General features: G+C 38.5%; 1 protein-coding gene across 1 annotated transcript; it reads right to left on the reverse strand.

Moving 5' to 3' along the window:
• Positions 1 to 2,142: 2,142 nt before the first annotated feature.
• Positions 2,143 to 14,511, reverse strand: LOC140154142 (FRAS1-related extracellular matrix protein 2-like). Its single transcript, XM_072176748.1, has 9 exons — positions 14,376 to 14,511; positions 11,698 to 11,931; positions 11,440 to 11,556; positions 9,254 to 9,496; positions 5,836 to 5,940; positions 4,343 to 4,561; positions 3,295 to 3,390; positions 2,892 to 3,155; positions 2,143 to 2,435 (listed from the first exon to the last, which is right to left on the reverse strand). Exons 1-9 carry the CDS (start codon positions 14,509 to 14,511, stop codon positions 2,143 to 2,145), a joined length of 1,707 nt encoding a protein of 568 aa, XP_072032849.1.
• Positions 14,512 to 15,220: the final 709 nt, after the last annotated feature.

Raw genomic sequence — 15,220 nt, forward strand, 5'->3', positions numbered from 1 at the left:
GTAGACATGACTGCATCATGACATCACTGTTTATCAACAAAGGCGAGGGACTCGTCTATCGATATGCTCGAACGAGCCGCTACACTGTTCAATGGCTTTCCTGTACTATATGAAATGTGGCGGGCGATTTAAAATGCACGTGCCCTTAGCAGACTACGATGCGTACGCACACTGCAGGGCAAAGAACAATTGAAATTGCCATAATGCGCGCGCATACTGCCGGGCAATGACGTCAGATGCCAAGTGGTCTATAGGTTGTGCTCAAATTGGTTGTGCTGTTCACTCAGGATAGAAGCTGGAGTGTACAACTCTTTGGGTATTTTTGGTCTCAGGAACAAATGTCGAATAATGTTCTTTTAACAAATCAATGAACAAAGCAATGAAGTATATACAAGAAATATACTGCATTTATTCGAGGTTCGGATTGAATTGAGATCATTTAATACTATTTTCTACTACAATATACTACAAAAAGAGTACTATTGATATCTCACTCTCATGGCAGTATATATATTTGTATACTATTTTCATTCTAATTTTCTAGAGTAAATCCATTATTCAATTGGGTCGGTTCAAATCTTTGATTTACAAATTGTATAAACTCTCAAGAGTCAGACAAAATCCCTTCTCGTACAGTTTGTGTATTCCATTGTAATTCCTTTAATGCTATAAGCTAATCTACTGTTGCGTTCCCAGTCACAAAGTGTGACTCTTAAAAGCGCTCTTGCAGCTGTTACTAATTATGTCACTACGTTACAGATGCTATTGTTTGGAAGTAATAAAATGTGTTATAACAAAGTATCCTTTAGATAGCCCCTATGCCAGGAACGTACCATGGCTACCGAGCCAATGGGGCTAAAGTACGAAATTGTCCAGCTGACCATCTACTAAAATGTGCAGTTTTAAGGCTAAAATGGGCCACAATGAGGACAATTACTGTGGCCTAAACCCGGCTATACGAAAATACACGTTACCAATTTTGGTCAATATTGTCCCTGTATTTCGAGAGAGTAGGGGTAACTTGCCGCCTCTAAAACCCCTGTCGGCACGCCTCTGCCCTATTATATGATTCGTGAAAAGAATGTTTTAATATTACACGTAACTAAGTCCTTTATTCTTATTCTGCAATCAAGAAAAACGGCTACAACCTCTACGCAATGAAATGGTGCTGGACGCCTTTTGCGTTTCGAAACTGTCCCATCCTTCCTTCAGCTCTACACCATTAAATGGGGGGGGCATGAGAAAGATCGGCAGAGGAAGGGTTCTTTTCCATGTTGCAGCATATCGTCACGTGTGCGTCTGCCATTTTACTCGATTAAAGGTGCGTGACTAGATTGTGGTCAGATTGTAACAGCTTGTTACATAATATGTTTTCTATGTCACATTGAAGCACATTCCCAAATATTCTGATTCCATGTTTCGAGTTCAATTGCTGCAGCAATTTGGATCCTTGAAACAAAAATGTGTATTCTAGTGGCTCATTGATCCGTACACGATATTCGGATTAGTAATCACCAAACTAACATATTTTTGTACAAACCGCTTAAACGAAACATATTCAAGGCCTAAAATTTCACTGGGGTTATCATGGTTATGTGCAAAATAATTATGATAACAAAATGTGCATTTTGATGCATTTTGATTGGTTAATATTTGAGGATTGAGGCTGTCAATCTGGTCACGCACCTTAGATGTATGCGGGAGGAGTGGTGCCGTATCAGTCATTCTGTAATGAAACCACAAAATAATGTAAATAGAAATTTAAAAAATATAAAGGAAAGAAAAAAAGAGAAAGAAATAGGGAATAGAAAAAGTCAGTTTCTTAACATCTTCTTTCAAAAATAGTAAAATTTCATCGCGGCCAACGGCCGATTATCATTATATGAGCAAGAAACGCAATACATTGTAAATAATACGTAAGAAACAAAATACATAATAGCAAAAATATGAAAACGGCAACACGGCATGGACGACAGCAGAGAGATGCAAAAATCGCAAAGGGCAGCCACAAACACAAGAGCAACACTGCTTATTCAGCAGATTAATTTAGTAGGGAATGGGGCTTTTGGATAATCTGGAAAGAAAGTTAAAACATCATTGCAAACAATTCTACATTAGAAAAATGTCCGAAGGTATACGTACTTAAAATTGATTTCCATAATATCCCATTCCCAAACCACTGTATCTCGAGTCGTATCCATTCAGATCACCAGAGACCAATCCAAAGGCATTACCATACGAATAATCCAGCGGTACCATCTGTTGTTGTCCATAGTTTTCTACAGGAACCATCTGTTTTGCGGGTGCTGCCTGACGGCGACAAAGTCGACCACACAGGCCGAGGTATGAACAGGCACAACAGGCTATTCCTATGGCAACAATACCTAATAGAATGGCTACAATGATTCCGGCAATGGCACCACCACCTAAGCGTCCTAGATCAACAACAAAACAACAAAGTTAATGAAATGATCCGTATCCTTATTATTATTCTCATATGCCTACATATTCTGATACATTTGATAGACTTTGTTCCTTTTCCTTCAAATAATAAGTGGTGCCTTTTACTATAACACCATGTTGACTTTCATCGGTGTTCAATTTCATTAGCAAGGCAATTACAATGGTTATATGACGGCAGCTTTCATTAACATTCTTTTTCAAAAGGTATGTTCCCTTACACACCGATTGTGTCTCGCCGAAAGTATAATATGTGTAGTCTTCTGCCTTATTGCCGAATGATCCACTTGGTTACGGTAGATTATTTGTTTGCATATCAAGAGTAACACCATTTGTGATCGAAACTCTCAGAATTACCGTAGATAGTTTTATAGGCAAGTATTACAGCTTAAAAGATATATTTGTTCAGTTTATGCCATCTCAATTCTTACCATCATCCCGACCACCAGGACTAGATGTTGTACCAGTGATTCCTCCATCGTTGTCGAGGATGGTGATGGTGGTAACACCTTGCAACACGCGGCCAGATGTGGAAGCTTGCAATGACAGTGCGAATGCTTCACTTAATTCGGGAATGTTATCATCTGTAAGCCGTAGGTTCAGTGAATATGTACTCACGGATGCTGGAATCACGAAATTCATAGAAATTTCGTCAAAATCGTCAGAAGTGGCTGTGCCGGTACTTGAAATGACGTCTGAAATAGCAATAAGAAGTAAATCATTGAAATATAACATTAATATGGGATTTTTCGTTGTAACTTTACGGTGCCCAGTATCATAGTTTTTAATAAATGCTCGTTTCGTTAACACTTTTAAGACATTTTCTAAACTTACTTGCAGTAACCTCGATGTCGCCAACTTTTGTTATATACACAACAGCTGCTTCACCTTCCGTGAACTCATAGGTGGCGTCCGCCCAACTTATCACAACTGTATAGAAATAGAATGGGGGCAACAATAGCATTGATTATGAAGATGTCACGACATCTTAACATTATAGGTTTTGCAGTTATACTATTTGCACCCTGATGTGGCGCCTTTCACCGGGCGCAGATTCAAATCGTTGGCGTTCACTCAAAGCGCTGGCATACACACGCAAGCGCTTAAAGACACCGCATAGATTCACACGCAAAACAGCTGCCTCAACGTGTTGACGTCTTTGCCACATCAGGGTGAAAATGGTATAGAAATTTTACTCACATTATGCTTGCAAGAACATTTTGTTTGGGAGTCTACATCCGAGTATAATAGTAGCCGTGTACCACGTTTTTCAAAGTTAAGGGTGAACACGGATCTTCATGATCTTGTCTTGAAATATCAATTGCCTTCCTCAGTCTTTAATACGTAGGCCGACACACGAACTGTGTGGCAAAACTATCAAGGAAGATACTCTGGAAGCGGCAATCAGAAATCAGCATGTGTCCAACTGTTATTCAAATTGCGTATTGTTATTAAAACGATTCTGTGACCTTTGGCTAGAGTGCGTCAATATGTCGCCAGACAGAGCTTGAGCTGAAATATACTATTCTATATTTGTGTATGCCTAAATGTTAGTGTTGGACATATGTATGGAGGACGTGGGTGAGTGGTACACAGGAAATCCCAATATAAGCATAAGAAAATATTTTTGCAAGGAGGTCCAGTTTAGATAAAATCTACATTGATAATAACATTGCTATTAAATTTTATCGGTTCAAAACAATCACAACTAGGCCCTATTTACAATTATTAATCTGGCAATTGGAATAGATCAGTAAAATAATATTTTGTGTTTTTGTTTGGGGTGGGCCTGGTGGGGTCGTGTGTCGGAGTGTCTGTGCGTGACGGTGGACGGGAGAATGTTGAGTTGTGTAAATTGTAACGCATTGTGTTCCTCACGTACCGTCATCATCTATTATGGTGATTGTTGTACTGTTGCGACTACCCACAGTTATATCCTGTCCAGGAGAAATGCTCAAAACGAATTTCTCGTCATCCTCGACGTCCTGATCACCAATTACTTGGACTTGTGCGCATACTTTGTTGGACGTTGTGAAAGTTAGATATGTTAGTGGGTGAAAGTCAACTTCTCTTGTGGCTGTACCTGACGTGGATGTTATTTCTGTATACAAGTATAACAAAATGTCTATTATTTTGTATTAATGAACAAGTTGGAGTAGAATATAAAAACATCTTTATCTTATGAGTCCCACAACAAAATGACCCCTTATATAATGCCAGTTGATCATGCCATTGTTTTTCCATGTAAAATGACCCCTATATCTCAATTTTAATAATCGTAAGTTCATGCAAAAACGTTGCAATAGCCGCCCAGGCACATACATTTTCAAGAGATTTTGACATGGAGAAACCTCAGGGTGAAAACAATTTAAAAGTAAATGTCAATAGCATAAGTGGGATGCATGGGAGTACGGGACAACGTGAAAATGTGAAAATAAGACAGACAAAAGCTGAACTGGGAATTAGATTTCACAAATTTGTGCTGACAAAAGCAATCGGATGTTTTCTCTTATGAGTAAATGACCATATCATTGTTTAGTTAAGAACAAAAGAATCTATAAACGAATGTTACTTCATGTCACCATTATTATGTTGAATTTATACTTCTGATTTGGCTGTTTGCCACAAGCGACTGCTTCTCAGCCAATGGGCGTTACGCGCTTACGCATGCTTGTTTTACAAAACGTCTGCCCACTCAGCGTTCATATTTTATAACACCCAGTCTCACATGCGCAGTGGCGTAACCAGTGGGGTGGCTGGGGGCAAGCTGCCCCCCGGACACACAAAACTGGGAAGAAGAGCAAAAAATTGGGAAGGGAAAGGGGGGGGAAGTAGAGAAAAGAGGGAAGAAAAAGGAGAAGGAGAAGAGAAAAAGGGAAAAGAGGGAAGAAGAGAAAGGGAAAGAAGAAAAGAAAAAGAGGGGAAAAGGGGAAGGGAGAAGAGAAAAAGGGAAGGGAGAAGAGAAAAGGGAAAGAAAGAGGGAATTTGAAATTTGTACTCTGAAACACTGATTTTTAGCTTCTAATATGCCAAAACCAGGAGCTTCAGGAGCTCCGCCCCTTGACCCCCCCGGGCTTTGCCCTGGACCCCACCAGGGCCCCTTAGGCGGGCCCCTGGACCCCACCTGTTTAACGCTTCGCGGCAAGCCGCTCGCGACTTTTGGTCAAGAATTGGGAAATTTTTCAATCTTGCCCCCCGGAAGGTCAGGTCTGGTTACGCACATGCGGTACCCTAGGGTCTATATTTGCTCAATGGTCGATTGCTTATTGCGAATACGTTCACCAGCGCTTAGTTCTTTCCTTCCCATATGTCGATATAAATTGTGACGATTTGAAGGATATTCGGATGACTATGTCGGGGACTATGTTAACTTACGAACAGTTTGTTGACCATCAGCATTTGCACCGCGTATCAGACAAACTTGGCGATGACCATCACTTTCAACTAGAGAATAGTTCTCTTCTTCCCAACCATATTCATCTGGAACAAATAACCATGAACATAAATAGCTTTTAGAATTTTATTTTGTTCCTTAGCTTGATATTATAAGATAATCTGAGAAGTAAACTTTATGTTATTTTATTTTATTTTATTTTATTTTATTTTATTTTATTCATATGGCAACAAACACATGGAGCGAAAAACATCAGGTTCACATTGAACGCACATAAATTATACAAAGCATCAGCTAAATTACAAAAAAAAAGCATTAATGCAAATTAATCATCATAAACGGTAGGTCGTGGGTTCGAATCCCATGTCGGCACTTCCCTTGCTTTTTTCAAGTTGGTGTGCCAGCTGGGATTTGTGTTTATTTGTTAATTGTTACACTTTGTGTTGGTAAACTCTTCTTTCTGTCTTATTAATCATATTCAGTTTCCTCTTGTTGCGAGTATCCGTTCCCCATTGTGTTTATTTGTTCTTGTGCAGGATGCGTAGCCCCATTACCTACTTTACATCATGACCCATATAGTGAGATTTCAGTTCAGATTTAAAACCAGACTTGCTACACGTGAGTTATCCGATGGAATTGCAGAACACATTACTGGGAAATTGACTAAAATGAATTAAAAGGAAAGAGATTAGTAGGTGAGACGTGAACAAGTAAAACAAACATAAATACGCTTTATTTAGTTTTATTTTAGTTTTTAAAAGTAAGATTTAAAGTTCCGAGTGTATTCTCATATGATTGATCCCCCTACGTTGACAAAGAATTGACCTACAATCCCGGTCAAAGTAGTCGGAAGTCGGAACGCTTGTGTAAAAGTAGGACTGTTTGAACCCGTATTTCCGTTATACTTGACATTCTAAAATGAATATTGCGTAAAAGTGAGTCTGAATGTGCACAATCGTAGTAACAATTGATTAGATACGAAGTTCCAAATATTTTATGAAATAATTGAACTGATTGGGTGTACATGACGCTTTCAATTGAAATATATTCTTTGAACATTATGTAATAAGGATAGTTTTCGATATCCATGCATACAAGAATGTTGACGATATCGCCAGAGTTGGATGATTGTCAAACTAGCCTTTATCCATTAGCCAGCATAAACAGTAAGCCAAATAATTAAGGTACCAGTTCACCCCCTGTATATCCTAAACAAAGGTAGATATGTCATAATTGGAACCAACAGCCAATAGCTGCAGCTTTTACCTCGAAGTTAAGACCTCATTCGTTGAAATTGTTCAAGCAATAAAGACACCAAAAGATCCAAAATATAAAAGTTGCAGTTTGCCACATTGCATGTCCTATTGATTTACACACAAAGCGTTCCCGAACAAGAGAACTAGCGCCATGCTTCATTGATTAGCACGAAAAACTACATGTAGCATAGTGCTTTCATTGATTAGAACACAAAAGTGCAACTTTTTATTTCGTACCTTCATTAGGTTTTGGATCACCATTTCTTTAATTCTCAACCAATTTCAACAAAGGTCTTAAATCAGACCTAAAGAGTACAGGCATCGGCTGCATATTTTAAGTTTGATACATTTGTCTTTATTTAGGATAGACAGGGGTGAACACAACTGCTACCTTGATTCTTTTGCTTACTGTATTTTTTGCCAGCATGTGGTGTCATGGTGTTGCAAATCTTGCAGTAAAATACCCTCAAGTTAAAAGGTCATTATTAGGAAAAATCAATTTTCAATTTTGTAATTTTTTGGCAGATTAATTTCTGGACAAACAGATTATGTAAAGTGAACAAGCATCTGAACAAATAATAAGATTTGAATTTAATTGAGTTCTTGTAATGTGAGCTCTGCGCTGGCTTGCCCATGTATACGCAATACTCCATTGGGGGAGTTTAGCTGGATGGCTGAACGTATGTGCGTCTTCAGAACTTGTTTACAGAGCTTGAATTGCAGATTCTTAATCAGGCAAAAATTACATGTCTGCCATTTTAAAGATCATTAAAGGTGGTGTAATTCGTTATTATTGCAATTACACAATACAAACAAAATAAGCAAAAGATAACATCAATAGGATATTCAAACAAAAGTTTGGAACTAATCCATTAATGATGAATTAACTCTATATCATTCATTAGTGCAATTCTACAGTTCATAAATCAACTCATACCCGGAAACTCATGAAACCAATTTTTAACGCAAAGACGCGGCCAACGAATTGTCAATATCGTTATATTAGTAAATGTAACATAAATTGCCCTTAATTTCGTAGATTGTATGGCATGGTAGGTAACAGTGCGCTTTTTTCCGTCACAAGTTTCACTACACAAAATTACCATTCTCTGCACACTTTGTGATTCCCAGAATTTGCAATGATTTCAAAAACCCTACATTCGCCAGTGACGAAAGAGAACAGTGTGAGTTGTGTGTTGTTGTGAGTGAGACATGTGGATGGGAGAGAGTACGTTATGAGTTATGTGTTATTGTTCGTGAGACGTGTTGTTGTGAGTGAGACGTGAGGATGGGAGAGAGGACAGTGTGAGTTGTGTGCTGTTGTAAGTGAGACGTGTGAAAGTGTGAGTTGTGCGTTGCTGTGAGTGAGACGTGTGGATGGGAGAGAGTACAGTGTGAATTGTGTGCTGTTTTGAGTGAGACATGTGGATGAGAGAGAGGGCAGTGTGAGTTGTGTGTTGTTTTGAGTAAGACGTGTGGATGGGAGAGAGTACATTGTGAGTTGTGTGTTGTTGTGAGTGAGACGTGTGGATGGGCGAGAGTACAGTGTGAATTGTGTGCTGTTGTGCGTGCGACGCGTGGATAGGAGAGAGTACGTTGTGAGTTGTGTGCTGTTGTGAGTGAGACGTGTGGATGGGCGAGAGTACAGTGTGAATTGTGTGCTGTTGTGCGTGCGACGCGTGGATAGGAGAGAGTACATTGTGAGTTGTGTGTTGTTGTGAGTGAGACGTGTGGATGGGAGAGAGAACAGTGTGAATTGTGTGCTGTTGTGCGTGCGACGCGTGGATGAGAGAGAGTACGTTGTGAGTTGTGTGCTGTTGTGCGTGCGACGTGTGAAAGTGTGAGTTGTGTGTTGTTGTGAGTGAAATGTGTGGATGGAAGAGAGGACAGTGTGAGTTGTGGTGTTGAGTGAGTGAGCCATGTGGATAGGAGAGAGAACATTGTGAGTTGCGTGTTGTTGTGAGTAAGACGTTTGGATGGGAGAGAGTACATTGTGAGTTGTGTGCTGTTGATTAATCTTACCGTCATTATCTTGGATAGTACCTCTTAACTGATAGGGTTCACCTCTATTACCATTCGGACAATTGTCATCATCAGGATTTCTTAATGTTAATAGTAACCCCAAGCAGTTGATTAATCTTACCGTCATTATCTTGGATAGTGCCTCTCAACTGATAGGTTTCACCTCTATTACCATTCGGACAATTGTCACCATCAGGGTCTCTTAATGTTAGAAGGAAGGATTCGTCACCCTCCACTTCGTAGTCGTCTCGTATTGTTATGCTTATAGATTGTGAGGTAACGCCTGGTAAAAATGTAACCATCAAATCTTCTGGGGTAATAACGAAATCAGTTGCGTCTGTGGTGCCATAATCAACATCGATTGCTGCAAGAGAAACATTTAATGCTCATATGTATAATATTCTTTCCTGAAGTTTAAAGGGACATTGTCAGTTTTGGTCAAAGTCTAGTTTTGAACATGTACCCAATGTTTTGTCTTAACTAATCAACATTTGAAATAAGTAATCCAGCGTCGTGTAAAATTTATGATTTTGTATTCCACAACACAATATCAAATAGCCCAGTAAACACAAACCGTTTTAGTCATCATTCGCAAAAGGTTAGAAAAGGTTGCCAGAAAACGTTTAAATATCGGGTTATATAAAGGGTATAAAACCTGCTGCAAATATTCTAACATAATGTTATTCATCAAAAGTGCCTGAAGTGATCACGCCCGTTGTAGTGTGTATACATACAAAACGTTTCAAAACGTTTCCATGGCCTTTATATAACCCGACATTTATTGTTATTGAAACGTTTTTATCTAAACCAAAACCCAACATACGACATGTTTAAAACGTTTTAAAAACATTTTTGTGTTTGCTGGGAAGCCGTTAACACAGCACTCACCATTATATTCTCTTATTTTCAATATTACAGAGTTTTGTCTCTGAAATTACTGCACGGTATGCTCTTTGACTATTCAATCTATTAAACAAAGGCATGGTTTACTCATGTGATGTTTTTGCGAAATCTCTCAGCCCATCTATAAAACTAACAAGCTGACAATGACAGATGGAAAGGAAAAAGGGTTTTGTACATTGATCTTGATCTGTGTTAAGAGATCTGATATTAACGTTTAGCGACGTTTCACGTTTTTGTTTGTTTGGGGGAAAATCCATATCTTCAATACGAAAGGTCAAAATTTTCAATTGATCGTCGGCTTTTCATCCCAGCTACATACATTTAAGCACATATCATTGGATTTATAAAGTTTACTTTGAGGACTGTTAAATATCAAAAAAATCAATTTGCAATCATTTGCCATAAAATATGTATTATATCGCGAATTTCAAAAAATCCAAATTATTTGATATCAGAATGGCATTCTTCGTATTCAGAATGCAATTCGATATGTCTGATGTGCTCTCATGTCCCACAAAAATACTGCCCAAATGTTCATACCCCACCCCTTAAGAATGTTTACATAAATACTTAAAATAACCTCTGGCAGACCAAGTCAGACTCTGCAATGTTGTTGTATGCATAGCTTAGTAGAGGTCGATCGAAACCTTCTCAGTTATAAAGAATAGACGTTACTGGAGTTTTGTGATTTCTTGAATGTATCAATTATTAATAATCGTAGTATTATATCAGTAAGCACAACCCAAATGCAAATTAAACTCTGAAATCACACTGAATTAAATTAGTAATATAAACCAAATGAGTTTTAGCCAATATTGCTGGACGTGCATGTGGTCCGACAGAGAATATCATATCTTTCCAGGTCAGATGGTTTAGCCAATTTAAAAAATGCATTTTGTTGCTGATTATTGTTTTTTAGGTGATAAAAAAGTGTAAATTGTTACCCATGGGCAATTCGAAAATATCAAGGGCAAAGTGTACATAGGGTTAAAAATGTTCAATGTTCAATGGACCAGTTTTGAAATTTTACCCCTGTATAACCTTTGACTTTGAAATTCTTCAATTACCCAAGGGTGATAATTTTACAATCACCCGAATCTTATTTAGTACCACTTAAACAGCAATTAATAAGCACAAAAAATCCCAAAACAACAAAAAAGAAAAACAAAACAATTAACTGGCAAAACCATGCAAACTGGATCTGCTGCCGGACTATAGTAAGTACCCACACCTACGGACTTTATGTAACAAGTTTTAAAAAAGCCAATTGTTCAATAAAGAAAGTTGAAATTCAGCTCTCGGTAGCTGGGCACCATTTCATTTATTTTTCTGAGATTATCTATAATGGTTTGTCTATTCATTTTTCGTACACTTAGTCCTAAATGACGGCGAAATCTGACATACCAATTGTTTTGCTGAGCGAGGTACCCGTTCTGACAATATTGACCATGTAAGTACCGACGGATTCTGACAATTCTAGACTACCGGTAGCAATGGTAGACACGTCCCATTGGAATTGAGCTGCAAAATAATTATTATTCATTAGCATCTTTATTATTATTATATATAGCACATTAAAATGTGGTCGTCAAAATGGGTATTATAATTATGAGAAGAAGCGCTCGCGCAGCAGTGACTGAATTCGATATGGGGTATACGTACAATCGTTATCTACAATGGTAAAAACCAATGGCAAACCAGCTCCTACACCACTACATGCAGCAGGCTGAAGAACGTCCAAGCCGACTCGAAACGTCTCGGACCCCTCGAAGCATTGGTCGTCAGTTATAGGTATGGTAGTATACAGCGTATTGTCAGACGTAGGATTGAACACTACCGGCTGGTTGGTTTTATTGTAGTCAGATGATGTTGCAGTCACATCATCAAAGGTTAGTCCTTTAAAAGAGTCAGAAATTGAATAATGAAATCAATGTTTTTTTTTATATTAAAGGGGTGTGGTCCAATCTGTTCATGTTCTGTTTTCTATCTCACATTGAGGCCTACCATTAAATCAACAAGTTTCCAAATTTTTAGTTATACACTCCAGCAGTCTTGTATGAGAAACAAAACATTCAAGTGCTTTTGTTGCTTGTTTTAACTTAAGCGATCTACCCCCGGGGATCTACCCTTTTGAAATATAGATAACACAGGTTCGAAGGGCTCTGAAAAGTTATCAATAAGTTAAAACATCGCCCTCGGACAGCTCTATTATGTATATCGTTAAGAAACCTAGCGAAACGAAATCTATTCGTTAGTCTAAATGTCATGCGAATACCAGCTTTGTATTATTGATAAGATCACTTCTTGTTGTATTCAAGTCAATTTGCAACAGAGTACGCTGGGGCTTATTGAAACGAAACGTAGCGGTAAGAAAGAAAATTAAGGCGATATGAAACTACGAGTAAATCAAATCATTAGAGGAGAATATACTCCAAGCCCCAGGATCGGAATTATTCAAGCTTACAATATAAGAGCAATCATTTAAAATATCAGCTAGACTAACCTAGAAATTACAGGAAGAAATCTGAAAAATTTCTGAAAATGACACTGTATAAGATTATGTAGGCTATATTGTAATCTATACTAGTCCCGTTGAGGAAACTAAACGTTCAATTTGGTAGCGCGTTCGGTGGCTATGTATCAAAAGTAGGATTTGAGGATTTGAGGGAGATTGGGGAGCTAACTTGGAACAAAGGTGAGCAATTAATGGGCTTATTTTGATTGTAAACGGTTGCTAATATGGCAGTTCACCAAACATGCTTAACCGCATGCAAAACGTTTGTAAAAGGTCCTTAGAATTGAGAATCGGGTACAGAACATTTGTACATAAAAATTAGGTTTTTAGAGTAGGAACTATTTAGACCATGTTTTGACAGATTGCCTGGCAAAGGGCATCTAAAAGAACTAAATCAAACTAATGTGGGGAGGAGGGTATCGAGCTAGGAATTCTCCTCGGGGTACTAACTGATGGGACCTTCCGATGTCCTGGCGCACATATACATTGAAATATCGCAATTTGCCAATACTAAGCGACTTATTTCTCATACACGCCTTACACTTATAGCTATCGGTAAATCGTAAGCTTATATAATATAAACACATCACAAATAGAAACTCCGCACTTACATAACCCATCATAAATTTAGCTGGGGAGAGGCCAAAATACGCAGTGCATCATGGGAAAATGGCGACATCTAAAGCCCGCGTAATACGAATACAACACAGGAACATGTTATTGTCTGTTTAAATATGTCACACGCGAATATACACTAAACGGCACTTTACAATAATTGCAGTAGATCCATTTTTGATCACACAGAATCCTTCGTGGAGCTGTTTTCAGCATTATTATTATCACACTCGCGTAAAAATCCAATGGTGCCTAGGAAGGCGATGTGGACTCAGGAGGTCAAAAATTGGACTAGCAAGAGTAACCGTTGGCGGCGCATTGTATTGTGAATCGTGATAATTTGATTGACTTGGATGTGTGCATCTTGTTAGCTTAAATTTGATACCGCATTAGCTACCATAAGTTCTAAATTTGGTGCATTTGCAAAGTTGCAAATTAAAAAAAGGAACACGTTATTGCAGAGCGCGACCATTGACATGCGTTCTAAATTAGCAAATGAATAAACCTGGCACTTGGGATATTCGAGCTATTCGAGGGCAAGCGAGCTTTGCCATGCATAAAATTTCAACTGCGTGATCATTTTGATTTGCAACTTTTGAAAATGCACCAAATTTCGATAGGCCCTAGTGGTATCAATCTTTGTCAATTTAGAGCTTTTGGTAACAAATTAGAGCATACAAGACACGACCGTGCCAATCAAATTGTCATACGGTATCCGGGGAGGGGGGCACTTAACACAAATGACCATAGGGGTATGTTCTCCCAGAAAGACCCCGGAAAGATTCCGCAACTCCGAAAGACTCCCTATATTTGACCAAAATAGAGCTCTGAAAGACCCTTGATTTTGATCAATTCAGCTCTAAAAGACCCCAAAATTGCTCATTCCTCATATATTTGATTTTTTCAGGTGATTTTGAACCAAAAAGCAAATAAAGACCCTTGATTTTGACGATTCGCAGCTCCAAAAGTCCATATTTTACTTATTCGCAGCTCCAAAAGACCTCCTTTTACCGGCAGCTCCCAAAGACAAACCACCTCAAAATTCCGGGGGAACATAACCACCAACACTTCATGTCCCCCCGGGCCCCCGGGACGGTATCATGAGCAGGTTTAGATTTATTACGGGTTATATAAGTGTGGTGTTTCTTTTTGAATTGTGTTTATTTATGAAAACGATTCCGGATGGGTGGGTAAAGTGTTTAAAACATACTTGCGCTCCCAGCTTGCATCAGACCAGACCCACTCCGTGTTACAGGAATTTCAAATGATCCGCCTTCAATGAGTGTAGTCACGTCAGTTACGATGGAGTACGTTACAGCTGCAAGGTGACATGTAAACAAGAACATAGATTGTAAACGTCCTATTATATTCCATATTTCACACTGACATACATACGAAAAGTTTCATCTGTATATAGGTAAAATGCTGTATGGAAATAGTGGAGAATGGCGTCTTAGTCTGCAATTTAAGGTATTTTAAAATATATCTTAAAATCGGGCTTAAATTTTACAAGCGCTCCGGATTTTGACGTCCCGGACATCGAACAATACAAAAATACACATTTTTTTATTCACAAACATGCAAAGACGATGCCCCCACCCATAAATCTACAAACACAAACATAAATAATTAGGTTTCAAATAATAAAATGCGTTTTCATCTACCGTCATCATCCGTCAGCTGGACAGTAGCAGAGCATTGATCTCCCAACCGACCTCCTTCAACATTCGTAAAATAGACACCAAAGCTTTCGGTTGATTCACAAATGTCATCATTAAAAATAGTGACTGTGATATTTCTGGATTGTGTGTCATCAGTTCCACTGATCTTGACCTCTCTCGCTGAACTCGGCAATACTTGTGTGAAGTCTCCGCCAGAATTGTCGGTGTAATAGTCTGTGAAACAAAAATAAGAACTGTCATTGACTGTGATTTAACTACTACATTTAGTTTTCGTGTACTTTTTTTGTGTATGTTCGGATTTGGATGATTGAATATAAAAATTTCTCTTATCCATATGGTCATTGTAGCTGGTGATTATGACTGTGTCCCTTGA

The sequence above is a fragment of the Amphiura filiformis genome, chromosome 6 (genome assembly GCF_039555335.1).
Source record: "Amphiura filiformis chromosome 6, Afil_fr2py, whole genome shotgun sequence".
Classification (NCBI taxonomy): Eukaryota; Metazoa; Echinodermata; class Ophiuroidea; order Amphilepidida; family Amphiuridae; genus Amphiura; species Amphiura filiformis.